At 49.1% G+C, this 25,541-nt stretch overlaps 10 protein-coding genes and 3 non-coding genes across 13 annotated transcripts; 4 read left to right on the forward strand and 9 right to left on the reverse strand.

Annotated features, from left to right (window-relative positions):
• Positions 1 to 1,329: 1,329 nt before the first annotated feature.
• On the reverse strand, positions 1,330 to 1,401 carry YALI1_B05201r. Its single transcript has one exon. It is a non-coding gene; the product is annotated as a tRNA-Met (tRNA).
• A 448-nt stretch (positions 1,402 to 1,849) lies between these two features.
• YALI1_B05226g (uncharacterized protein) lies at positions 1,850 to 3,934 on the reverse strand (the record flags this gene model as incomplete). Its single annotated transcript, XM_500469.3, has 1 exon — positions 1,850 to 3,934. The coding sequence occupies one exon, from the start codon at positions 3,932 to 3,934 to the stop codon at positions 1,850 to 1,852; it is 2,085 nt and encodes a 694-aa protein (XP_500469.2).
• Positions 3,935 to 5,479: 1,545 nt separating this feature from the next.
• Positions 5,480 to 6,322, forward strand: YALI1_B05242g (uncharacterized protein; the record flags this gene model as incomplete). The annotated part of the gene is made up of 1 exon (XM_500470.3): positions 5,480 to 6,322. One exon carries the CDS (start codon positions 5,480 to 5,482, stop codon positions 6,320 to 6,322), a length of 843 nt encoding a protein of 280 aa, XP_500470.1.
• Positions 6,323 to 7,748: 1,426 nt separating this feature from the next.
• YALI1_B05265r lies at positions 7,749 to 7,832 on the reverse strand. Its single transcript has one exon. It is a non-coding gene; the product is annotated as a tRNA-Lys (tRNA).
• Positions 7,833 to 7,977: 145 nt separating this feature from the next.
• YALI1_B05282g (uncharacterized protein) lies at positions 7,978 to 9,474 on the reverse strand (the record flags this gene model as incomplete). The annotated part of the gene is made up of 1 exon (XM_068281967.1): positions 7,978 to 9,474. The coding sequence occupies one exon, from the start codon at positions 9,472 to 9,474 to the stop codon at positions 7,978 to 7,980; it is 1,497 nt and encodes a 498-aa protein (XP_068138068.1).
• A 474-nt stretch (positions 9,475 to 9,948) lies between these two features.
• Positions 9,949 to 10,040, reverse strand: YALI1_B05288r. The gene has a single exon. It is a non-coding gene; the product is annotated as a tRNA-Ile (tRNA).
• A 716-nt stretch (positions 10,041 to 10,756) lies between these two features.
• On the forward strand, positions 10,757 to 11,320 carry YALI1_B05295g (uncharacterized protein; the record flags this gene model as incomplete). The annotated part of the gene is made up of 1 exon (XM_500472.3): positions 10,757 to 11,320. One exon carries the CDS (start codon positions 10,757 to 10,759, stop codon positions 11,318 to 11,320), a length of 564 nt encoding a protein of 187 aa, XP_500472.1.
• A 91-nt stretch (positions 11,321 to 11,411) lies between these two features.
• On the reverse strand, positions 11,412 to 12,581 carry YALI1_B05313g (uncharacterized protein; the record flags this gene model as incomplete). The annotated part of the gene is made up of 1 exon (XM_500473.1): positions 11,412 to 12,581. The coding sequence occupies one exon, from the start codon at positions 12,579 to 12,581 to the stop codon at positions 11,412 to 11,414; it is 1,170 nt and encodes a 389-aa protein (XP_500473.1).
• Positions 12,582 to 13,691: 1,110 nt separating this feature from the next.
• Positions 13,692 to 16,283, reverse strand: YALI1_B05350g (uncharacterized protein; the record flags this gene model as incomplete). Its single annotated transcript, XM_500474.3, has 1 exon — positions 13,692 to 16,283. The coding sequence occupies one exon, from the start codon at positions 16,281 to 16,283 to the stop codon at positions 13,692 to 13,694; it is 2,592 nt and encodes an 863-aa protein (XP_500474.3).
• Positions 16,284 to 17,731: 1,448 nt separating this feature from the next.
• On the forward strand, positions 17,732 to 19,995 carry YALI1_B05364g (uncharacterized protein; the record flags this gene model as incomplete). The annotated part of the gene is made up of 3 exons (XM_500475.4): positions 17,732 to 17,862; positions 18,290 to 18,311; positions 18,619 to 19,995. The coding sequence occupies 3 exons, from the start codon at positions 17,732 to 17,734 to the stop codon at positions 19,993 to 19,995; spliced, it is 1,530 nt and encodes a 509-aa protein (XP_500475.4).
• Positions 19,996 to 20,226: 231 nt separating this feature from the next.
• YALI1_B05404g (uncharacterized protein) lies at positions 20,227 to 21,639 on the reverse strand (the record flags this gene model as incomplete). Its single annotated transcript, XM_002142967.3, has 1 exon — positions 20,227 to 21,639. One exon carries the CDS (start codon positions 21,637 to 21,639, stop codon positions 20,227 to 20,229), a length of 1,413 nt encoding a protein of 470 aa, XP_002143003.1.
• A 1,688-nt stretch (positions 21,640 to 23,327) lies between these two features.
• Positions 23,328 to 24,063, forward strand: YALI1_B05420g (uncharacterized protein; the record flags this gene model as incomplete). Its single annotated transcript, XM_500476.3, has 2 exons — positions 23,328 to 23,349; positions 23,405 to 24,063. 2 exons carry the CDS (start codon positions 23,328 to 23,330, stop codon positions 24,061 to 24,063), a joined length of 681 nt encoding a protein of 226 aa, XP_500476.3.
• A 209-nt stretch (positions 24,064 to 24,272) lies between these two features.
• YALI1_B05438g (uncharacterized protein) lies at positions 24,273 to 25,203 on the reverse strand (the record flags this gene model as incomplete). The annotated part of the gene is made up of 2 exons (XM_500477.3): positions 24,273 to 25,124; positions 25,183 to 25,203. The coding sequence occupies 2 exons, from the start codon at positions 25,201 to 25,203 to the stop codon at positions 24,273 to 24,275; spliced, it is 873 nt and encodes a 290-aa protein (XP_500477.2).
• Positions 25,204 to 25,541: the final 338 nt, after the last annotated feature.

Here is a 25,541-nt window from a genome sequence, read left to right on the forward strand (position 1 = left end):
CATGTGGGGCGGTAGTGGAACAGAAATACTCACTAGACACCATTTTGGAAGTGGAATATGGCAATTAGTTGTTTTTTCTATCGAAAAGAATCAGTTGAGGGTTGTAGTGCTCTGGTGAAGGCCAAGAGAGGTCAAAAGACAGAGTTTGGGATGCTGCATGATCTTTATTACAGTTGAAGCACAAGATGGAGATTGCCACTCCTTAGGCGGTAGGTGGCAAACGAGACGGAGTATTGAGCAATGACATAGAATATTGGGGGTGGAGAGGGGCGGGTTGAACAGGCCTCTCAGGTGACTAACGTAGAAACTGTCTGGAAGTTGAGTTTTTGGACCTGTTCCGCCATAGATTATGAGTAGTTCGGTGATAGAAGGGTAGGTTGTAGAGGAGAGAGGGATAGAGAGATAGAGAGGTCAAAATTTTCGGTTTTGGTCACACAATAGAGAAGTACTGTACTTATATTTATCTGTTTACTGTGCTTTGCCACACAATACTTACGTTGGAGTCTCGGAATGGGAGAGAGGGTCTTGCTGGTATACAGTACTACTGGACATACTTCTACTTGGCATTTTACTTAGGAAGAGAAACCTGAAGGAGTCAAAATACACCCCTTGGTCACAATGTTTGGTAGCCAGGGAAATATTTACTGCGATGAACATAGCCATCAGTACCATTGCGCCCATTTGAATGTGTGTAATGGCTCCATTGTTGCTTGATAGCGCATGTTCTGGTATGTTCTTACTCAGACAGTGACTAACTACAAAATTATTTTATTATAATTAAAAAATAGAAAAGAAGAAGAAAAGAAGAAAGAAAAGAAGAAAGAAAAGAAAGAAAGAAAAAAAAAGGGAAAAAAAAAAGGAACACGGGCGCAGCACCCACATGTCCTACAAGTACCTGGACTTCAAACATGCCACAGTAGGTCTGTAGGAAATCTATAACATTCTCTTGTTCCCCTTCTCTAAAAATGTCTTTGAAAATAAAATGTTTCCCAAATTATCATTTTTCAACTCCTCGACTGGTATTTTTACACTTGCAAGAACGGTGCACTAAATATATAAGGTTTCGCTTAATAACACCACCTGGAGCTTTCAGAAGCCGTAGAGGTGACATTTGAGAGCTCCAAGTCGAATGAGGGCGTTGATATTTCTATTAAAGTAGTTTTTGAAAATAAATGGCTCGTTTTCGAACATGTTTTTTCCCAATTAGACCACCCTTTGACCTCAGCCCATCTCTGAACAGCCCTTTGCCACCTGCATGAGTCACAACTTAACTCAGACAGGACTCTCTCACATACAGGGCAAAAATTCTGGAAAAAAGGAAAGAACAAATAGCGGCACCTGGTTTCGATCCAGGGACATCAGGGTTATGAGCCCTGCGCGCTTCCACTGCGCCATGCCGCTGCCTTGTAACTTTCGAACAAAGGTTGACAACGGACGAGTGGTTCTGCTTAGTCAGACAGTGAATCATTAGAATAAAAAAAAGAATAAAAAAAACTGTTGAATAATTCTCGGTATAGACAGACCGTAAAAGGACTGCGCGGTCAATTCAACGCTATTTAAACTGCTTGTTAGAAAAGAATTCCATCTATTCTCATTATACTCTCTCATGATTCTGTTTCTCGACAATCAAGAGGCTCCAGCATAGACTACCTGTATGTACAAGTTGTATCGGCGCGGCACGAGTACTCTTACTTTTATTACTGAGATCATCACATCATATAGTGTACAGTACTCGTAGATACATTACATCCAACCTGTACTCCTTACTCGAACTCACTATACAATTCAATACTACTTACATCACTAATGTCTTTTGCTTCCACCCCTGACTTTAGCAGACCGGAGCGCTCTAGACGGTCTTTGCCAACACGTCCAGAGCCAGTCTAATCAGAGTCCGGTCGTTCTCATCCTCCACCTCGTCAATCACCTTCTCCACCCGCTCAGCATAGTCACCCGCGAAACCGCAGTCCAGCTTCACTGTGGACAGGAAGTTGAGCCAGGTGATCACCAGGTGCGTGTTCTCCTGTTCCAATGCAGCGTTACAAAGACTCTTGATAGTATCCACATGCTCGGGAGTTGTCGGGATGGTGGTCTGGGAGGCCTTCTGGTGTTCGACTCCCTCTCGGGTCGGCACATCGGGAATTCTGAGTTTTGAGAGCTGGTCGGAGATCTCGTCAGGGATCATCAGACGCTTGAGAATACCTACCATGGCTACCTGGGCATTCTCAAACGGACAATCCGCAATAGTGTCTGCGATGAAGGCGAACGAGACAGACTCGTGCTGCAGGTACAACAGCCGCCCACAGAGTGTGTAGGCAATGTTTCTGATTTCGGGCAAGGGAGAAGATGCCGAAATAAACACCAGGAACTGCAGATACTTGACGTAAAATGCTTCATCAAGTTGTCGCACCTCGGGACGCTCCATGTCTTTGAGAGTCCACCATCCCCAGAACAGGAGCAAGTCTGTAATGGCAAAAGGAAGAGGTTCCTTAGGGGAGGATCTGTGCACAAGATATAGTGTCAGAGAAACCAGCTGATCTAGAGAAATATTGAGACTGTGGTCGCGGTTCTCCATCATGTACTGGGTAGCAAGCATAAGCAGACCCTCCTGAGACAGAGGAATCTCAGAGGCGTCATCGTACATGCTGTAGTCAACAAATGCGATGGGGGAGGCGTCTGAAAGTGAACTCTTGCTGAATCCCGCAAGAGTATCGTCCAACCCTCCCTTGGTGGCCTCCTGGACGTCCTCCTGGATCTCCTGGATCAGAGGAAGGAAATATTGACTGGGATCAAGATCCAGAGATAGCGCCAGAGTGCCCCATCGGTTGTAAATGGTGTAAACGGCCGATCCATTTGATTTCGGGTTGTCGTACTTGGCTCTTTCGGCTCTGGGCAACTCGTGGATTGAGTGTTTGATCTCTCGGAAGAGATTGCTACTCCATCGGACAGCCACCCGGTGGAACCACGAGTAAAAAAAGTACGTGGACAGGGACTGTAGAATCTTGGCGCTCTTGGCTTGTTCGTCAGGCGACATGTCCATGGGTTCGTCTCCGTCCATCCCCCAGTCTCGAATAAATACGTAGACTCTTCTAGCCAGAATGCCGACAATGAGAGGGAAGTGTCTGAAAAGTGCCGCATTTCGAGCGGAGAACATGAGAATGGCGGAAGCAGCGGAAGCCAAGAACCGGGAGGGGTACTGGGTCTTGATTTTCTTCATGCACGAGCTCATGAGTTCCTCGAGAACGTGGAACTTGCAGACCTCGAATTTCCGTAGAGATTCGGCCTGTTTGAACTTGAGTTTGTCATTTTCGGGTGCGCGGTCACAGGTCAGTGTACTGAGCGTCTCGACGGTCTTGAGAAACAGCTCCTTGGGGTTGCCGTACTCTGCCAGGGTCGAGAACAGCATAATCAGAGGGTAGAAGGTCGGGTGACCCTCGAGACCGTCGTTGAAATCAAAGTCCTCGACATTGAAGTAGGGCAGCAAAAGCGCTGGAAGATCCCAGCCAATTTCCTCGCAAATCTTGGGGTTGGTCCGCAGCACCTCCAGAAGAGACGTGAGGATCTTGACCCTGTCTACGTGCTTGTATCTGGATGGATCCGAGCAGTGGATGTCGATGACGGTTGCGTAGGAAATGTAGTCGCCCGTCTTCTCGGCCTCTCTGGCGGCGTCCTTGATGAATTGGCACACAATGTCCACATCCAGTTCGGTGTAGTCGTTCTCGTCTTCGGCGTCTTCGTCTTCGGCGTCTTCGGAATCGTCGGCGCCATGGTTGACATCTTCCTCATCCTCCCCAGCCACCGTGTGCTCCTCCTTGCCCTTCAATTCCTCGCCCAGCTTTTCCAGGTCTTTCTTATGGTCGTCGGTTAGTTGCATATGTGGTGATGTTTGGCCAGGTGTGGCCACGAATGCGCTCGTACTCGTACCCCGGTACATGCTCTCTCCACTATAGAGTTCGCGCCAAGCGACTGCTACAAGTAGGCAGTGCCAATGGAAACGTATAATGTGGTAAATGGACGTCGCAGGTCCAGAAAAGATGTGTTTTTCAGGGACAAATTGACCCGACGGACCAATCTTTAACAACTCTTGTTTCCCAAGCGTCTCTCTACCACCACTCTGCTCTGCTCTACATGCGTTTTTTAGAGTTTCTTGCAATGGATATATCTGGGGGGTCTATAAATGGGTGTTGGTACAATATACAAGTGGTAAATGGGTGTTGGTACTATATACAAGGGGACTATGGGAACAGGCCATAGAGCCGAAATACCAGCTGTTTATCGAAAATCAGAAAAATGGCTTGATTCGGACGAAAACAGTGCTGTTTGGGCACAGAACAGTCGTTTATATCCGGCACACTGTCAGACACTGGCACCCTAATATCACACCCTATATCCGGCGATAACAACGGCATAAATCATGGCTATGGAAGAGAAAAAAGCAACTAAAACCCTGACCAACGTCTAACAGTGCGTATTCAACGGGGAACAGGTTCGCTTTTATGGTCTGCCAAAACAGTTTCGAATTTCGCAAAAGCACATGAAACAAGATCCACGTCTGCTGGATGTATCGTTGTACATAGTTTAGGGCGGACTTGTTGTCTTTGAACTACAATGTAAGCGGTTAGCGAACTGTCGAAATAGGACATCGAATGCTGTGGAAACAGCTATTCAGAACAGGTGCAGTAGTATTACCCTAGCGTTTATTCTCAATGACTTGTAGTGTACTTCCTCTAGTTGTTGCTGTTTTGTGTTGGGTTTTTTTATTTTTATATATATTATTTTTATTTTATTTTCCCTCAATATTTGATTAAGTATAACATCAGTTAAGAGAATCTCTGTATCGAATGCAACAACACGGGTTATACTGTACATGAGGAACAAGAGAACTCAGACTTCCACAACTGGTGGTCCAGACAGTTCACATTTCAGTCCGATCTGACAGGGTTCAAACCTCGATGAACGGGGAAGACGAGGCATCCAACACCAGACTCGCCCGTCTATATCACCCATTGTTCAACTATTCCAAGTAAACTAATTGGGGTTTCTTTACCAGTCTCGAAAGAAGGGTTTCAAGCCAAGTTCTTACCATTTTTACCACTCTCTCAGATCCTACTTGTTCTCCAGCTTGAATACGACTCCTCTCAATGCTCTCACCTAACACCATTACAGACTCCCCCCAGCCAATGCTCACTCAGTCAGGCTCAGTCGCACCACTTAATTAAAGTTCAAAGTCCGTCATTAGACACTCCCCAGAAGAGTAGCACAAATTTGGTGAAAACGTAGCCGATTTTTGTATTTGTTGATATAGACACATTTCTGTCAGTATCCTTCGTATATTCGCTTTTTCCCTTTGACGTCACCTACCGCACGAGCCTGTATAGAGCCTGTCTAGCAGCCAGCTGATGTTCCATTATGGAACCTTAAAAAAATATCTGCATATCGCTTCAGCTGTGAAATATTCTTTCGATATCACCACAACACTATGAAGCGAGACTCAAACAGAAATCTGGTTCGAAAGCGAGCTGACGACAGTGATTCGGACGATTACAACACATTTGCCGGTCTGGAGAAGGACTCTGGGCCCGAAGAAATGAGCTCGTTATCGTTCGGAGCCATTCGCAACGCGCAAAAGAATCTCGATAAGGAGAACGAAGACGACAGCGACAGTGACAGCGACTCGGGACCCGAAGAAAACTCCGGAGGGTACGAGAGAAGCTCTTACAAGGGCAATAACAAGGGCAAGGGCAACAACAAGGAAGATGGAGGACCCAAGAAGAGACTCAAGCATGCTCCCAGTGAAGCTTCCAGTAAGAAGCGAGTGAGTGTGATCCGACCTATCCCTGGTCTGACCATGACGAAATCCGGAGCTGACTCTGCTTCACGTGACTCCAAGCTCTACAGAGATATCCGTTTTGATGCCACCTATGGAAAGGCTAATGAGGACCGTGTTCGAGAGGACTATGCATTTTTGGATGAGTACCGACGAGAGGAGATTGCGGAGCTGCAGGCCAAGCTGAAGAAAACGGAGGAATCGTACATTCGATCCCAGATCCAGACACAGATCCAGTCGCTGCAGTCGAAACTCAAGACTCTGGAGAAGCGAGACTTCCGAAAGAAGGTGCTGAACGAGCACAGACAGCAGCAGAGAGAGCAGGCCAAGGATGGAAAGAACCCTTACTATCTGAAGCGAAGCGACCAGCGAAAGCTGGTGCTGACGGAACAGTTCAAGACTATGAAGAAGAAGGATATCGATCGAGCCATCGAGCGACGACGAAAGAAGATCACTGGAAAGGAGAAGAAGGATATGTTCAGTGGGCGGGATTAAGCAACGGGGGAAAGGCGGTATAAGGTGCGAAACTGTTGCTACCTCATACTATTCATAGAAGCAGAGACCAAAAGTTGGTACTTTACTTGTACCGCACTTGTATAGCATAAGATATTTTATTTGTATATTAAAGAAAGAAAGAAAGATCAATGTATGGTGCAGTCCAATCCGTATACAATCCGCAACCATATGAGACTACTCTCCCTTGCCAATAAGTTGCTATCGTGATCGAATGGCGGCGTTAACCTGTCGATCCGGAAACAGGCGAAGTATCTTAGGGTCGTCGGTGAAAACTCTCTCAGAGACACGGATATGGTCACGTGACAAAACACCCCTTACTTGGTCACATGATCATCTTTTCACTTTTTCCACACAAAGGCCGGAAAAAGATGCGCGCTTTACCAGCAAACAGATGGGCCAAAGTTAGTGGGTGCCCAAACCCCGCCTTTTGGGCAACCTAAATGGAGTTGGAGGGGTGTACTCTGGAGGGAGTTGTGGATGAGCAGGGAAGAATTGGAGTGGATGATAGTGTTTCTGGAGGTTTTTGGATTGTTTTCCGCCTTTCATACTTGCAAATTGGACAATATCCAGCCGTCCAGATCATATCTCCGGCACGTTGTTGATATTTAAGGTGAGAATGCGTCTTAGTGCCTTGTCCATGTATTTGGGCTGCACTAAAAGTTCCATTTAGCGAGAGATATATAGTCCGAAACCCGACCCAACTTTGCGACCCACGTTTTTGGACTCTTTTCCCACCCACCAATCATTTCAAATGGACGCCTCATCGATCCTGCACGCCCAAAAGCCCTTCACCGAGACCCAGGTCATCATCTGGGTACTGGAAGTCATGACTTTGATGGCCGTTGTTGTCTCTGTCAGCTTGTGGATCGCCTTCCGACCTGCCGTTCTGGAGCATCAGAAGAGAAGAGATTAAGACTTATCTAAAAATGTCTTGTGATACGCATTGGAGGATAATGAATCATGATTTATTATGATGATATGAGCTGGAGGGTGCATGATCCACAGGTCTTGTCCTGTACGAGTACGGAGATAGAGAAGACTGCTGTAATCGTAGCTGCGAATCGTGATATATTGTGGAAGTCACTGTCAATTGCCAACATGGAATTGGTTTTTTCTACTTGTACTCACAGGAGGCCCCTAGATCATCTCACCGTCGCTGCTCACAGGGCTTCAGACACATGATAGAAGAGCCCTTGGCGTGGGAAAAGAGATAATTGAATGTGTAAAGATGTAAACGTGCTGAACTTGAATAGACCTCTGCCGGACTTCTCTTATAGACTTGAGAGAGATATATAGATTGCAGTTTTCCGGAACATCATGTCAAGCAGGTAGGAGACATGACATCATGATAGAAGGAGTGGAAGGGAGAAAAAAGGAAAGACAGCCCCTCAGCAGCCTTTATGTAAGCCCGACGTGGGGCTTGAACCCACAGCCTTGAGATGACTTTCGAGATAAGAGTCTCACGCTCTACCGATTGAGCTAGCCAGGCTTGTTGCTCCGGGGTCATTTGGGCTTATTCATTCGAGAAAAAGGTATAAGAGAACCAAAATTAAATAAAAAAAAAGGAAAAGGAAAGGAAAGAAGAAATTGATTGCCTTAAGACTATATCTACAAAACTTTTATATATGGCTCTATTATTGCTCATGATGATCCATTCTCTTCAGGCATAAGTTTGGAGCCATGAAGGAAATGTCTCTCATACTAAACTTGAATCCCGAACGGGCTATGGCTGCCCAATTGCGATACACTCCTAGTCTGGCTTCTCTATCTGAGCAGCTTTCTTCGTTCCAGCTAGACGGTGCATCGGCATTGAATAGCTGTTTGACCTTCTCTGTTATACCGTCTTGTTCAGAGCCTCGTAACAGTCCCAGGACAGATAATAGGGTGCTTCTTTTCCATCGGTAAAACATTGGTTGTCCATTTTCAACACCTGGAAACAAGAAGGAACCCATCTTCAATCTATCTCTAGCGATATATGAAGTATCAGTCTTCAGGTCGCCCACCAATCTCCCTTCCGTTCCACTCAGTGTGATGTATTTTCCCTCTCTAACAAGTCTACTATCGTTTGGAGGATCAGGCAAGTACCCTGAGACGGTACAAATAACCGGCTTGCCGGTGTTGAACCACGTCCTCAGTCGGGTGCGATGGTAGCCAGCCATATGGTTCTGTGGAGACGCAAATGGAGTGATATTGTCGTCATCTTCAATGCCACAATCGGTCCATAATGGCACAATACGGCCATTGCAGTAAATATACAAAAGACCTTGGTAGTAGGTAACGTCAAAGTCGCGATTAGGAGCCATTCTATTCACTTCATCAAGCCAATTCTCACGTAGAAGTTCACTCCATTGTATGGGTCGTGCTGGAAGCACGGTTATCAACGTCACTTTGGTGAAATCCAAGGTGTCAATGAGATACACCCACGTCTTCTCCTCCTTGTAAAGTGACTCGGAATTGCCAGATTTGACATGAACTCCTACAAGAGCTTTGGTAGACTTATTAGGAAGCAGGTGAACGAATGGAACACAGAAGTTATCAAATGAGGGCAATCTGATGGCCACTTGATAGAGGTCTGACCTGGAGGTGTATGTTTCGGTTATCGTAGGTCTGTGAGCAATGATATCAGTAGGAAGAACCCCCGTGTTGCATCTTAAATGGATCACCGTTTCATTTGAGGTCATGACCTCGTATCCATCTTCAGGGTTGACAATAGCCCGTCCAGTTTCATTGATATTCTTGACATGTGTGTGTTGATTACCAAATGCTACCTCCAGTGTCTTGATGTTCCATCTGCCATTCTCGAGATGAATCTCTTCGCCCTTGAGCGAAAAGTCTGAGTCCGTTCCAATACCACGGAAGACAGAGTCGTTGAATACAGGTGTGTACGACTGTGGAAGAGCTCCTTCAACATTGACAGGATCGATGAACACTTCCTTTGGTTTGCACATGGGAAAGAGTGTGCGGAAATCTGATCCTGAGGTCCACACCGAACCGGGTTTCTGAGTAGCCCTATTTCTCGCCCGTATGACTCGAGCACAAGCCATCCAGGTGCTGAACCGGTTATCGGATAAGTCAAGTTCCATCCATGGAACCCGTGCGACAACCTTTTCACGCACCAGGGTGGCATCCATCGATCTCAGCAGAGCGTGTATGTTGGGCAAGGACTCGCCTAGTGCCAGACATGATTCGAGATCGCAATCTTGCAGGATTTGCAGACCGATTTCGTTTGGTAGCACTTTGTTAGCAAAGAAGGATTGAGAATCTCAGCCTTTCACAAAATGGACTGTTCCGTCGCACTATGAGGTGTTCTTGATCACCAGTCGCTCTCATTGGGTAAGCTAGCCTGGCGTGTCTGAGCTGAACTCACCACAGGGTATCACGTCGACATGTCAAGATCAGAAGATCTTCAAGCACAGTTGCTGCCTGAAGCTCCATTCTGTTCTTTCCTTACAAGTCCGACTCACTCACTTCTCTCTGTCTATGTCAATGACAAAGTTCAAATCGCGCTAACACTGCATCCCCAAGGCATATGACGGGTGGGGAAGCAAAAATATGACCAAGAAACGACACAACTCGCCTTCGGTAGGCACGAGAGCAAAAAGAGATGGTCCCTAGCAGGATCGAACTGCTGATCTTCGCGTTGCAAAGTTGCTATTCCTTATTAGCACGACGCCTTAACCAACTGGGCCAAGGGACCGAATTTTTGTTCAGAAAATCTCCCTGTTGAATTTCAGCGTGGAGACGGAAAAAAATGCCATGAATCTGGAATAAAAAAAATGCGAATAAAAAAAATGCGCGACTACGACAAGGACAAGAACGAGACGAAGTGTCGACAAACCAACTGACATGCGCCTCGCAGCGCACACCGCAATGATTCAGAAGTGTATGATTTATTGAACGCCAATAACCCGGCTTACTAGGTATATAGCTGTAATGAATCATTAGAAAAAAAAAAATGAATAAGGAATTAAAATATAAAAATTCAGACACTCGGGCTCCAATCTCTAGAATAAAAAAGAACATTATTTATTGCTCAAGTGGTAGTAGAACCCCAAATTTCCTACCAATCAGCCCCTCAACGGTTTGCAACTTTTCTCCATATTTTCCCATTAACTTTCATATGGATGAAAATCTCGGCTAAAATAGGAGTACAGAGAAGGAGTAGAATAGGTGCTGAGAGGGAGTTGAAGACATCTAGACTTGTATCTATAATCGTCGGTCAAGTGATATGTGTTTCCCACTCGAAATCTCATAGTACAAGGGCTCTACCACCTTCTTCTCCGTCCCGCACGTGACATGACGATAGATAAGACGCATGAAAAAGTCAATCTGCCCCGAGTCAGATTAGAGTCATAACGGGTATAAAAGAAGATTGACCCGCTAAAAAAAAAGTGATCCAAGATCGTTATCACCATGACCGCGTCCCAGGAACCCGGAATCTCGCCCACCATCAAGTTTGGGCCCTCCAAGCTCGACGTCATCACAGTGGCAGGAGGATGCTTCTGGGGAATCGAACACATGTACCGAAAGCATTACACCGATAAGGGCCTGGTGGACTGCAAGGTGGGGTACTCTGGAGGTTCTATTGACAACCCAGACTACAAGAGCGTGTGTGCTGGCTCCACGGGCCATTTCGAGTCCCTTCAAGTCACGTTTGATTCGGCTCAAGTCTCGTATGAAGAGTTGGCCGATTTCTTCTTCAAGATCCATGATCCCACACAGACTGATGGCCAGGGACCCAAGAACATTGGTACCCAGTATCTATCAGGTCTTTTCACACACAATGAAGACCAGCAAGCACGTGCGTTGGCTGTCAAGAAGAAACTGGAAGACCAGTGGTTCGCTAAACCCATTGCGACGGTCATCCAGCCCATTGAGAACTTCTGGGACGCCGAAGACTACCATCAAAACTACTTTGTCAGCAACGAGGGCTATCATTGTCCCACCCACTTTCTCAGAACTACCCCTGAAAAGTAGACTTTTTATTTAACTAACAGATGTAATTGTACAAGTGTGTACTGAGAAGCACTGGTAGACCAAGATACTGCATGTAAAAAACGTAGTCCACTTATAAATCTCCATATTCGTGAACAACCTCTTCCCCCCACTCTAATCGTCTACCTAGAAGCACCTCCATGTACTCTCTCGTGTACAGCTGCCACTCCACCTTTCCATCTTCCACTCCTACTAGCTGCAACGCCTTCCTGTTGTCATTGTACTGCCGTCGCATGTACTTCATCTGTTTGAAGTCCCACACCCCACAGATTGTCCTGTTGATGTTATACTCTATCGCATATCGAGGATTGTCGGCAACCTGGATGAGCTTGTAGAGGTTTCCGGAGAACCCGGAGCTACTATGAGTGAACGAGACGCCCTTACCGCCTCTCAACTCCTTGTTCTCCAGATCAACATGGAACACCTCCACTGTAGTGCCACTAAAATGCATCAACAGGCCATTGTAGCAGAGCAAAAAGGGGTACTCCCGAGTTGTTTGAGGCTGGAAGACAACTGGAATGAACGTGTCGCCTTGTAGTAAATAGGTCCAATTGCTGACAGATTTCAAGAACACGTGACCTGCACTGACAAATACTCTGTCCAATTGGTTAATATGCTCTCCCACATAGTCCGGGTCAAGACCTTCGGAAGACCGATACTTTACCATGAGTCTTTGGTAGTTGAACCCCCAGCCTGTGAGGACAGCAAGGACTTCCGGTGACTCCACGGCCGTCATATGAGCGTGAATGCTTGTTGAAATGCGCATTGATATGCCATGGAAGCCCGTATATGTTCCATCCTTGAAGCTGGGGCCTTCCGTTGCTGATTGATCAACAGTCTCACCTGTAGCAACGTCCACAGTTGTTGCAAGTTGGTCAAACGTAACTTTTGATCCATCCAGACTGATACTCTGACCCAAAGAAAGGATGGAATCGTTGCAAGTGTTGGATAGAGAGACAAATCCAGACAAAATGTGGTTGTCTGTGTGAACCACGTAGTCCTTGGTCTCTGATACCTCCTTGCAAATCGCTCCTTCTCTCGAAATATACGTCGACGCACACTCCTTCCATGTTGAATGCGGAGAGTTGCTCAGATCGTAGAACGGGCAGTGTTTTAGAAGCTTAGTCCTGAACAAGTCATCTGATACCAGTCCATTGAGCTCCCTGTTCACGTGACTCAAGTTGTAGATGTCTTTGATGTTGAGATGCAGACATACTTCCGAGAAGAGTTCAGGTGGCAGCATAGCTTGGCTTGGGGGGGTTCTCGGGTCTGAGCGGGGTCGATGTTGAGAGCAGCTAGGTCTAGAACGCGTCTCTGTGTTGCTTCGGCAGGGGGGTATTTGTGTTCTTCTCAGTGGTCTTGAACGTGATATGTTGCTATGCACGGGTCAAACGATTCCTGATAAAGTTTGCAACTGAAATATCTTTATCTGAGGGAGACACATGATTGGCCAGGTGTGTGGAAAAAAAGGAATATGCCATTGTGGAGAGTAGAGTAGTCGAAGGGTGGATGTATGCCATTGGTATTGAAAAAAACTCCGGGTTTCAGATATACAAGGGTTTCCAGGTTCGTCCGTCAAATGATCGAGCACCTATGACGATTTCAATGCAGTACCTCGAGGACACCGACGAAGACGTCATAGAAGGGCTGAGAGAGGTGTGAGAATAGCACAGGGTAGGACCAGTCAGTAGACGTTTCGTGTGTGCTAGTTTCCATGTTTGTTTCTGCTGTTTCTGTTTGGGACCTGGGTAAATCATTCGATATGCCCCACCTGTTTTGTATCTATAACTGCTAAATACGCTGTGTAAGATCCGTATTATTGGTGGCTACTCCTGCCTGTATAGATCCAAAAGTAGATAAACTACAAGACGCAAGAACTAATACCTCTCTCCCATTAGTTTTCTTTTTTTTACTATTTTATTCATATTTTTCTCGAGGTTCTCGTCGGCCACATTTTTCTCACGCATTGCGTCATTATATATAGATTATTCTAGAGCTAATACATGTGACCTAGGCGTCACATCTGCGGCAGAGTAAAGACATCTGGAAGTCCAACAAGACCAAGAAATCACAATAAAACACCTTTGAGAGAGATATCGACCATGACAGACACCAGACTGCCAAAGATTAGGAGTTATAGCGTGGTTAGTACGTCTGAAGTGATAGGATACACACCAGCACAAGGTCAACAATCGAAGGTTTATCAACTACTTACAAAGTAAATACACCAGCTATACACAGCACTCGCACCATGCATGGGTGACATTAAATAAACAATACATTTTGTACTTATACATTACAGAGACAGAGCGACAGCTCCGCGGGGTATAGCCAGATTATCCACTCCACATACCTACTGCTCATCGTCGTAGACAGCATCTCCGAACTCCCAGATTCCAACCCGGTCGTTCTTGGCAGCCTTCTCCAGCTCCTTGAGCTTGGTAACGGTAGCGGTCCAAGTGGGGTTGAGCTCGGCCTGGGTCAGCTTGGGCTTGATGAAAGCGTACGCGTCCTCAACAACGAACGAGTTGACAGAGTCCTCGGGGCCCTTGGAGTCAATGGTGAAGAGTACAACGTTGCCAGGAGAGACAACAGCTGCGACCAGCTGAGAACCCTCAATCTCCTTCTTGAGAAGGTCAACGTAGTCCTCCAGGTAACTGTTTCCGCCGGCAGGAGGAGCCTGGATGAATGCCAGGTTGGTGGTCTTGGCAGCACCGGGGACCTTGGCAACACCAAACTGGGCCTGCAGGGGTCGCAGCTGCGCTTGGGACACGGTAACGGCCTTACCAGAGTCGATAAGAAGAATGGCAAACTTGCCAGTGGCTTTGTCAACGTTCAGAATCTGAGCTCGAACGTAGGTGTTCTTGGGTGATCTCACAGCGACGTAGTCGTTCTTCTTGGGATGGCCAGAAGCAAACGAAAACTGGGTGGTGTTGGCAGCAGCGAGGTTGAACGAGGTAATATCCTGCTCCAGCTTGGTCAGAGTAGCTCCAACGCCGCCGGAAATGAATGCAATGGATCCGTCGGGGTTGATGTTGGTGATAGTCACGTCAATGTAGTCGGGGACAACGGGAGCAGCGGGCTCGTTGACATTGAGAGCACCAGTGGTGGTGGCGAGATCCTCAACATCCTCCTTGAAGTCCTTCCAGATACCCTTTCGGGCCTTCTTGGCCTCCTGCTCGGCGTCTTCAAGCTCGTGGGCAAAAGACTCAGCAGCCTGGATGAAAGAAGAAGCGAAACCAGCCTCTAGAAGCTCGATAGAAAAGGGCTTGGACTCGTTGGGCAGGTACAAGTGACCGATGAAGTTACCCAGGCGGTCTGTGCCCTGAACAGTGAACTCGACGTCTCTCTGCTGGAACTTCTTGGCGGCCAGGTCTCGGGCTTCCTCTCCAAAGGGCTCAGAAGTCTTGGGCGAGTTGATTCCAGCAAGAACCAGAGTCAGGTTAATGTTCTCTCGGTCGCTGATGATTCGGAATCGAGAGGCAGAAGACACAAAGTCAACCACACCTGGGATTCGGCCTCGACGCTGGAGAGTAGACAGGTGGGACTTGGCCTTGGTCAGGTTCTCGGAGGCGTTCACAGTTCGGTCAGGCGCGGGCTCCTTGGTGCCGTGGAGACCCTTCTTGGCGGTCTGAGCCTCCTGCTCCTTCTCAACAAGAGTATCCCAGTGAGGGGATCGATCAGAGACGTTCTTACCATGTCGAATGGCAGTAGCGTAGCCGTTGGCGATGATCTCGGATCCAATGTTCTTTCCGTCCACAATCACGGTGACGAGAGGTCGTTCCTCGAACTGGTCGGTCTTGGCTCGAATGGCATCGACAGTCACCTCACAGGACTTTCCAATGTAGTTCTTTCGGACGTATTCCTTGGCAGCAGCGGCCCATAGAGGCTGATCGTTCTTTCGGGGGGCTCGAACAGACGACAGCTGGACAGTAACGTCGTCAATGTCCAGGGTGTCGGCTGAAATGACCTTTGTGATGGTTCCAGAGATGGTCTTGCCTGGACTGAGACCTCCAGCAGAAGTAGCAGCAGTGGCTGCGGCAGGGAGACCCTTCCACAGGTTCAGACCCTGTTGCCTAGCGGAATTCTCCAGCTGCCGCAGCTTTCCGGCTCTCTCGGCTCCAATGTGGATGACATGGTGGTCGTTGACGTTGGCCAGACCGCTGTTGAGCAAATGCTCAGCAATGTCTCCGGCAGGATGAACCACGGTCACCAGGGGCACTTCCTGGGGGTTGAACGAGGCAAAAGCCAGCTGCACGCTTCGCTGCAGCAACCTGAGAGCCACGAAGTCACGAGCAGCGTCTCCAAACGGCTCGGCAGTGGTGGTTGTGGAGCCCGATCTGGGGGTAGAGATACCAGCGAGGTTGACGGGGATGTTGAGATGCACTCCGGGAGCGACAATGACTCGCACAATGGCTCTGTTTCCGGAAATCACCTTCTCCACAATGGCATTGTAGGTCTTGGAGACGTCCTTGCCGTTCTGCAGAGGAGCGTTTCCAGCGTCCTCAAACGCAGTCACAGTCTGGTAGACCGTGGGGGCCTTGACATCTGCGCCCCAAACTCCCATCTGCGCCGTCTCGGCCTCCTTCTGGGCAGCCTGGAGCTTCTCGACGTAGTCCTCCTGGTCCTCATCTAGCCGTTCCAGAGCTCCTTCTCTGATCTTGGCAAAGCCCTGCTTAAGAGTTCGTTCCACCAGCGAGTCGAAAATGGGTGCCGACACGTCTCCGTACTCTCGTCCATTGATGTTGTATAGCACCTCGAACTTCACCTGCTTGCCTACCAGCAAAAGCCGCAGAGCTTCTCGAGCCTCGTAACCATAGGGATCGTTAGAAGAGAGTCTGGGGGCCTGGATATGGGCGAGCGAAAGCTGTCGTTCAGCTCCGCTGGGAGACTGGAGAATGATGGTGTCTCCAGAAACCACCGACTTGACTTTTCCGAGAGGCATTGTTTTTGGTGTGGTTTGTGGGTGTGATCTACTTCACGGTGGTCACGATCCATTTACAGTTCGTCACCGCCGTCGAGTCGACGTGTCACTGTTTAGAGTTGTGAGGGGACAGCGGAGTAGCGGGCATATATAAAGGGGTTTGGAAGACGCTAGAGAGTGGAGATTTGGGCAAATTGTAGCAATTGATTGTTCCTCCTCGGATTCAAAAACTCGGTCAAATCGACCCGCAAACTGCTCTGTTTGAACCACTGCAACATTGACCCTCAGGAACCTTAATGCAAGCACATCATCACCGATCCAAGAGATAGTGTGGTGTCGGGAAGGTGTCGGGAACAGAGGCCATTTTTGAGGACATTGTGCTGAGAAAAAACGAGTTTTATCAGTGGAAATGTGATGCCCCGACTCTTTAGATCACGTGACCATGTTCATTTTGCCCCGCCGCAACAAGAATTGGCTGTACCACCGGCTCTCCATCTACGGTCTTACGTCACTGTGGCATTTAAGTCCGAGATGCTACGTGGTCTCAAAATGGGCATAAAAGTGGAAAAGTGGAAAAGTGGAAAAATGGAAAATATTTGGGAGAAATTCGCAGAAATTCGCAAAAAAAATCATAACTCGGAATCCAGCTATATAAACACAGCGAGAAACGTGGCCGGCAGCATTATGGACGGTGTAAACGGCCGGGGAAATTCTCGTCGCGGCAATTCCACGTGCCCCAAACCTCTTGCTCCCTACCCCAGAAACTGACCACTCACGGCTAAAAGGCCCCGGGTGAGAAAGTGTATGCACATCCGGGCTCGGTCGGGACAGTTAGGGAGCGGTATATTTGGGGGTTGCTAGGGGCGAATTGACAAAGAAGAGATATATTTGCAATCTGCGCGCTGTTGTGGCTCTGAATCCACCTTCTCCGAACCAATTGCGTGTCGGGAACGTGCACAAAAACAGCCCGCCATAAAATGGACCCTCAACTGGCCACGAAAATACCGTGCACTGCAGAGTCTGGCGAAATTTGGGTTTCGGGCGTAAAGAGCAATTTGAAATGGCGCATTGGGGGATTCGGGTCATTGTGGACGTTGTAGACACTCAATGGAGAAGCTGAAATATCAGCCGAGCTCGGAGCGCACCATAGAGTATTTCTAGGTGCCGAAAAACAACAATTTTGGCCGGCAACGGCGCGATTGCAACTGTCTCCAACCCCGAGATAGCTCCCAAGGTTGCAAAAGGTTCCTTGTTTACATGCATTCTCAGATATGTGCAGTGCCCCAAAATACGCTGGCAAAGTCCCAACTCGCCCGCTGATTGGCTGCGTTTGCTCCCAGCTCCATTTTGCTACAACCTTTTCATCTCGTGTCGCTTCCTCTCTTTTTCTCCTCGTTAGCCTCTAGCCAGAGAACACACTGTTACACACACAGAGAAGCTCCTCTTTTTAACAGGCACGATTGAACACAATGGTCCTTCCTAGATTGATCCCCCGACTTTCTCGTTCGGCCTTCAAGGTGGCTCAGGCCAACAACCGAGTCTTCAACGCCCCCTTCCGAGGTATGGCCTCTTCCGCCGGCGTCGGCTCTGGTAAGATCAGGTATGTTACACGGGCAATGCGATGGGCAATGGTGGATTGCAATGCGAGATGGATTGTTTGCGACATTAATGTGGTGATGGGTCGATTGAGCAGTGTCGACGACACCGGTTGTGCCCCTGTTGAGGCACAAGAATTGAGACGCTTGTGCAGCGACAATGGCTCCAACGAGCTCGGAAATACATTCAGCGAGGGCGATTACGCCGGCGTGTGTTTGCGGATTCGCTCTGCGACCGAAACCACCCCTTCTGTTGGCTACGTTGGGGTTGCTGTACCTCTTGCGTACAGCTGGCACTTTTTTCGCTCGGGGGCTAATAAGCTCTAGAGTTGGGAACAACCGACCAATGACAGCGCAGCACAGCTCACACCTAACCACACACACACACACGCACACAAACAAAAGGATACACAAACTAGTTACTAACCCCAGAACCGTTATTGGTGCCGTTGTCGTAAGTACAACCGATTGAGATCGATGTTGATGATGCTGCTGCATGGAGATGATGACGTGTCCGACTTCCACGTGTTGATGAAGAAATTAATTGCGACATTACACAGATATCACGACATGAACTGTGTGTTACGCCAGTTTCTCTCTCGATAATGGACGAGGACACAAACACTCAGAACCCAGGGCGCAGATGCAACAAACAAAACATGAAACAGGAGCAGGAGATCGAGTTATTCTGGGTCCACCTCAACAATGCGATTGCCCGATTTCTTGCTGCTACTTCAAACCAACCAGAATACTAACAACAGGATGTCCAGTTCGAGCAGGATAACCTCCCCGCTATTCTTAACGCTCTGACCATTGATCGTGGTGAGGGTAACAAGCTCGTCCTCGAGGTTGCCCAGCATCTCGGTGAGAACACCGTCCGAACCATTGCCATGGACGGTACTGAGGGTCTTGTCCGAGGCACCTCTGTCGCTGACACTGGTGCTCCCATCACTATCCCCGTCGGCCGAGGTACCCTTGGTCGAATCATCAACGTTTGTGGTGAGCCCATTGACGAGCGAGGACCTATCGAGGCTACTAAGTTCCTCCCCATCCACGCCGACCCCCCTACCTTCGCTGAGCAGTCTACCACTGCTGAGGTTCTTGAGACCGGTATTAAGGTCGTCGACCTCCTCGCCCCTTACGCTCGAGGTGGTAAGATTGGTCTCTTCGGTGGTGCCGGTGTCGGTAAGACCGTTTTCATCCAGGAGCTGATTAACAACATTGCTAAGGCCCATGGTGGTTTCTCCGTTTTCTGCGGTGTCGGTGAGCGAACCCGAGAGGGTAACGATCTTTACCGAGAGATGAAGGAGACTGGTGTCATCAACCTCGAGGGTGAGTCCAAGGTCACCCTCGTCTTCGGTCAGATGAACGAGCCTCCCGGAGCCCGAGCCCGAGTCGCCCTTACTGGTCTGACCATTGCCGAGTACTTCCGAGACGAGGAGGGTCAGGATGTGTTGCTCTTCGTTGACAACATTTTCCGATTCACCCAGGCCGGTTCCGAGGTGTCCGCTCTGCTTGGTCGAATTCCCTCCGCTGTCGGTTACCAGCCCACTCTGGCCACCGATATGGGTGCCCTCCAGGAGCGAATTACCACCACCCAGAAGGGTTCCGTCACTTCCGTCCAGGCCGTCTACGTGCCCGCCGATGATCTGACTGATCCTGCTCCCGCCACCACCTTCGCCCATCTTGACGCCACCACCGTCCTGTCCCGAGGTATTTCCGAGCTGGGTATCTACCCCGCTGTCGACCCTCTTGATTCCAAGTCTCGACTTCTGGATATCGATGTTGTCGGCCAGGAGCACTACGACGTTGCTTCCAACGTCCAGCAGACCCTCCAGGCTTACAAGTCTCTCCAGGATATCATTGCCATTCTTGGTATGGATGAGCTTTCCGAGCAGGACAAGCTGACCGTCGAGCGAGCTCGAAAGATCCAGCGATTCCTGTCTCAGCCCTTCACCGTCGCCGAGGTTTTCACCGGTATTGAGGGACGACTTGTCTCTCTTAAGGACACTGTCCGATCTTTCAAGGAGATTCTTGACGGTAAGCACGATGCTCTCCCTGAGGCCGCTTTCTACATGGTCGGCGGTATCGAGGAGGTTGTCGCCAAGGCCGAGAAGCTTGCTGCTGAGTCCAAGTAAACGACGCATATGACAATTACGTATGAAAATTATGCCTAGAAACGAGTAGAATCGTAGTACGTCTGATGAATTATGAAAGTATCCCGAGACTGTAGAGAGGTTGTATTGTACGTAGAGTAGAAGAGCATTCATGATATTGTGATTCATGATACTGTGCTGAACAATACTGGACCGGATTGGTACAGTGGAATGATTCTTAACAATTGATTAAATAAATACTTTAGCTCCCGTCTATACCTTGCAAATCTTGAACTTGACGCAGGCGGTTCGAGCGAGGATCCATCCCAAACAGCCGATGGTGGAGAGAATGGCGTTGAAGATGATGAGGTAGTCGTAGTTTGTGTCGAAAATGAGAGCTCCAGAGATGGGGACACCTCCCAGAGCTCCAAACGCGATGAAGAAGTTCATGACCCCGTATCGTCGGCCGTACTCGGAGGTTTTGCTGATCTGGCCACAGCAGACCGGGATCAGGGAAAGAATGGAGCCGGTGAAGAAACCATAGACGACTGCAAAGGCCGTGAGAGCTCCTCTATGTGTTCCGAAAGGCAGCCACATGATCCACATGGCCAGGGAGGCGCCCAGGGTCATGATGATCATGGTGTTGAATCGTCCAAGTCGGTCGGAGATCCACGCAGGCAGGTATCGACCCACCATTCCCACAGCGTTCATGATGGTCAGTAGAATGTACGAGTAGTTCTGGCTCATGCCGCTCTTGAGACAGAAGGAGGTGAAGAAGGTGAGGGAGATGAGGAGGGCGATTTCGGAGAAGGTGGCGGCGAAGCAGAGAGCTGCAAACCGTTTGTCCTTGAGACATCGGAAGTCCAGAACGTCGGTGACGTAGAGTTGCCAGAAGGTTCGTCCGTTCTTTTCATGGGCACGCTCAAACCGCGGCTTGACTAACCAGATACAGATGGCCATGCATCCCAGAGACAGGAATCCGAGAGTTCGAACGGCCCAGGCGTAGCCCACTGACGAGTACATGGATCTGAGCATAATGGGGATGACTGCACCGCCCAGTGAGCCTCCGATAGTGGCAGCTCCCGTGGCAGTTCCTCGTTTGGCTTTGAACCAGTCTCCAATGATAGCCACGGCAGGAGTAAGGCATATGGAGGAGCCCAGGCCGCAGACAATACCGAAGCAGACGACAAATTGCCAGAACTGTTGGCATAGCGAAGTCAACATGAAACCGAGGACAATCAGAAAAGAGCCAACTGCCAACAAGGGGTAGGGGCCGTACATGTCAAACAGCTGGCCGCACTGGATGGAGAAAAAGTAAGTCATGAAGGTGTTGATGGAAAAGATCCACGCCACGGTTGAAGACGGCAGCTGGGCCAGCTGGTTCTCCTCCACGTACGCCTGGATGGCTCCGACGGCGTTGATGACTCCCAGAACCACAAACAGCCCAAAAAACGAGCCCAGGGTCACCCGCCACGCCATCCAGCCACCTTCGGGGAACTCCAGACCCTTGTCTTCGTCCTGGTAGTCGGAGGAGGAATCAGGCACGAGTTCCGCTACCTCATGGCGCTGAAGCACATGTGCTTCCGTGGGCCCAAGCTCGATAGTCGACGAATTGATTTCGGGAGTCGAAGAAGCGGCGTCAAATTGCTTAGAAAGCACACGCGTAACGTGCGAGATGGTTTCCATGGATGTGTTTGGTCGAGAGTATGTTGGTGAAGATCTACAAGGGTTTCTTTTTTATATTCCCTTCAAATGATTCATTTTTGGGTTTGGAGATGCATCTTGGCGGGTGAAAAGAGACGACATTGTGACGTTCAGTTTTCGACGGATCAGAGATTTGAAACGTCCAATCAACTCGAAACGGAATTTCAAGCAAAACTGTCAAGTCAGATTTCCTATACACGCTCTGAATAACCCACAGACCCTATCTTTTCTCCCGAAGACTAGCTCTGAGTTCCGTCGGAAACATGGTTCCGATAAAGAAGGTAGCAAAAGGGCTGAGATCCCCAGAAGAAGCAGGGGAAAGGGGGAAACCCCCCCAAAATCGCCATATTTCCTCCACATATCACCGTCGTCTCATTGAAGACTCCACTTATTGCCGGGCACTGTTTTGAACCGCTTTTCGTACCTACTTCTCAACTCCTTGCAATACTACATTGGGAAGTCTAACTACAGGTTACTAGTACTGTATTAACGCCCATGCATGCACATCTGCAGAGGTTGCATTTTGGCAGGAGATTGCGACAGCGGGGTATCACGTGATTGGTGGGGATGGAGAGCGAATACGAGTGCATACAGTACGAGTAGAGCGCGAATGCCGCCGGTCTTATAGTACTTGTTGAGTGACGACTTTTGGATGGTGTTTTTGGATGTGGATCAACTCACTGTACGCGTTCAATGTGCGTTGTGAAACATCCTTGACAAGCCGAATGAAGAAGAGTGGAGAGCGGAGCAGACTAGGAAGCCAGGACCCAGAAAGACTGTACCGTTAGTTGTACAGATATACAGATGTCGAAAGTGTAGTCTGTACAGTGCACTACAAGTACAGTACACGCTATGTACGACAGGTACGGTAGACTTTGGCCAGGGACCTGAGTCCCCGGGTTGTAGGTACACGCCTTGATGAGATTTCCACGGACAAGCTAGAGAGAGTACATTACTGGAAGGAATGTACAGGTTCAAGTGACTAGGTGAGTGTCATTCGGGGGTTGCTATATCTGCAGACGCTGTTTGCCGTATTCATATCAAGTACTCAGCTCCAAGTACTCAGCTACAAGTACTCAGCTACAAGTACTCAGCTAGCCGTCAACTTCCAACCACTCTCGTCTCTGCTCTCAATACTGTTCAATCGGAAAAGTCTCACCACCACCAATACACTGGGACCCGTCCGAGTGACTAATAAAACTGCCCTTCGATAGGGCACAGCTGCTACAGAACCAATCAGGAAATAACACCTGGACCCCTCAAGCAAACATCACCACTGCATCGGGCCCAACAGTTATTACTATATCGGTTCTCGTACCAACAGTTACTGTACATGTACATCCTCGTCAGAGTTACTGTACGTCTACACCTCGTCAGATAGTTCTCCTCGACCCGTACATACCATTAGGTTACAGCTGCCAGATCTGACACCATGTATGCTCTTTGAGATGGGGCTGTGGAAGAGTATGTATTAGCAGCAAGAATAGCTGGTCCGACAAGGTCTGTTATCGCGACAGTCCGATTACTGCGGGGTTCCGGGCTTGCGAGATTTCACGGCTCTTGGCCACCTCCTATTCTTGCTATCTCAGATTCGACCCGTCAAAGATGCGCCGTTACAGGTCAGGTCGCTGCACAGCAAGCTTATTTTTTGCTCTCCATCACCCACCAACATGTCGGAACTGAAAGACGACGGTGAGTACGAGCAGGAAACTCAGGCCCCGCAAGACCAACGGCGGTTCTAACACAGCAATCTACGCCGCCATCGCGCACGGTGACACCATTCTGTGCCAGCATGACTTTGCCAAACGAGATCCCAAGGAGGTGGTGCAGCTGGTGCTGGCGAAAATCTCCCCTGGAGAGTCCAAGAAGGCCTCTCTAATGTACCAGGATCTGTCGATCCACTACATAACCACACAGGCGACTTCCGATACGCCCGAGGGCGTGACGTTTATCCTCATCACCAAGGAGTCGTGCGGCCGAAAGGCCCCCTTCCTGTGTCTGCTGGAGCTGGAGAAGAAGTTCAACCAGCAGTACAGCTTGCAGACAATCGGAAGCGCCTCCAAGGATAGCCTCAACAAGTTCGAGGGCGAAATGGTGACGCTTGTCAACTCGGGCAAATACGAAGACGTGGCCAAGGTGGCCCAGTCGGAGATCAACAAGGTCAGAGATATCATGGTGGAGAACGTGGAGCAGATTCTGGAGCGAGGAGAACGAATATCGTTGCTGGTGAACCGAACCGACGAAATGACTAACAACGCCGTGGCGTTCCGCAAACGAAGCACCCAGGCCAAGAGAAACTTGTGGTGGAAGAACGTCAAAATGGGCGCTCTGTTGGGCACTGGAGTGGCGGGTCTTGTCTACGTAGCGATTGGCTCTGTTTGTGGCTTTGGTTTCCAGTGCGTTTAGACGTGCCGGACTCCTTCCAGCAGCGGCATTATATATATTGGTAGTGTTTATAGTGAATAGGTGGTTTCGAGATGAGAGGGCTAATAACCGAGCCCTCAGCCTTGTCCAGCTTATAACCGTAGCGGTTTACTACAGCTAGACATTCGTAATCCATAACATTTCATTACCAATGCACAATGTATCATGCGAACGCACTTTCCATCGTACAACTATTTCGTTCTCAGGGCGTCCAGTCTCTTCTGAAGAGCGTCAAACTCATCATCCTTCTTAACAGCGGGTCTGGGACGCGGTCGGGTGGGAGAGTCCTTCTGAAACGGCAGCTTGAGCTCGGGCTTGGGGTTAGATGATCTGGGGGCAGGAGGCGAGATGGCGATGGGCGACTTGGGAGGCTCCAGGGACTCGGACAAACGACGAACAGCCTCATTACCTGATGTTGCGGGCAGAGGTTCCTCAGGGAGCTTTTCCTTGAGTCCGCTGGAGGGTTCGTCATCATCGTCGTCGTCATCCCCACCATTCTCCTGTCGTTCCATCTCCTCAAGCTCCTCCTTGGTGTACAGTTCACTGAATGGAGCATTGTAGGCGCGGGCTATCTCTCTGAGATACAGGGTGATGAGCTCGGCGCTGGGGGGCTGTACGCTCAGCTTGGTCATGACCTTTTCGGGGATTTTCACGTCGGGGTTCTCCAGGGCCTCCTTCGCAAAGTCGCGGCCAAACTTGGTGACGAAAATGTCTCTGATAGTATGCAATTCTTTGATTTCCGTACGGGGAGCCGCATAGATGACGGTGCACACGGCCTCCTCCAGGCCAGGATCGCATTCCTTGGCGTCCAGCAGTCCGATTCGAGCCAGCAGCAGTTCACAGTACAATTCGAGAATCTCCAGCAGCTCGACGCTGATGTCGTTTCGAATGATGTTTTCCACGCGGATCCGGGCACTGGCCTCCTTGCCTGCTTCCAATAACCCTGCCATTTCTCGTCGTTGGGCTTTAGCTAGTGCCGTCTCCTTCTGTTGCACTAGTCGCAGACGGTTCACCGCCATTTTCAATTGCACCTTGAGTCGGGTCTGTGTTAGTCAGCTGCTTACGCGGTGGGTGGTCACGTGCGCCTCAGATACTGCTCACCTGAACGGATGCTGTTGCCATCTTGGTTGTAGTTGTTAGTGTCGCAAGTCGTTGATAAGATAACCGGGGTGTGGAGATGTATGTATGGTAGTGGCGATGGTGATGCAGATGGGAGGTGGCCTCGAATCTAATTTTTGGGTGGGGCGATGGATGGAGTGTCGGGTGGCGTAGACGAACAAGTGTGGCGAAGGAGCCGACCGTTCAAACCGCCTGAGCGGTTGTTTTGTGTGGGATTTACTTTCCGGGAGAGCGGCTATTTGACATTTGCCTGCCAAGAAAGTCTAGGGGTGGAGTCAACACTTGGTTCTACCAAGAAAGCCGTCTAACGATGGGTTATTACTTGGTTATATCAAGAAAGT

The sequence above is a fragment of the Yarrowia lipolytica genome, chromosome 1B, assembly GCF_001761485.1.
Source record: "Yarrowia lipolytica chromosome 1B, complete sequence".
In the NCBI taxonomy this organism is placed as follows: Eukaryota; Fungi; Ascomycota; class Dipodascomycetes; order Dipodascales; genus Yarrowia; species Yarrowia lipolytica.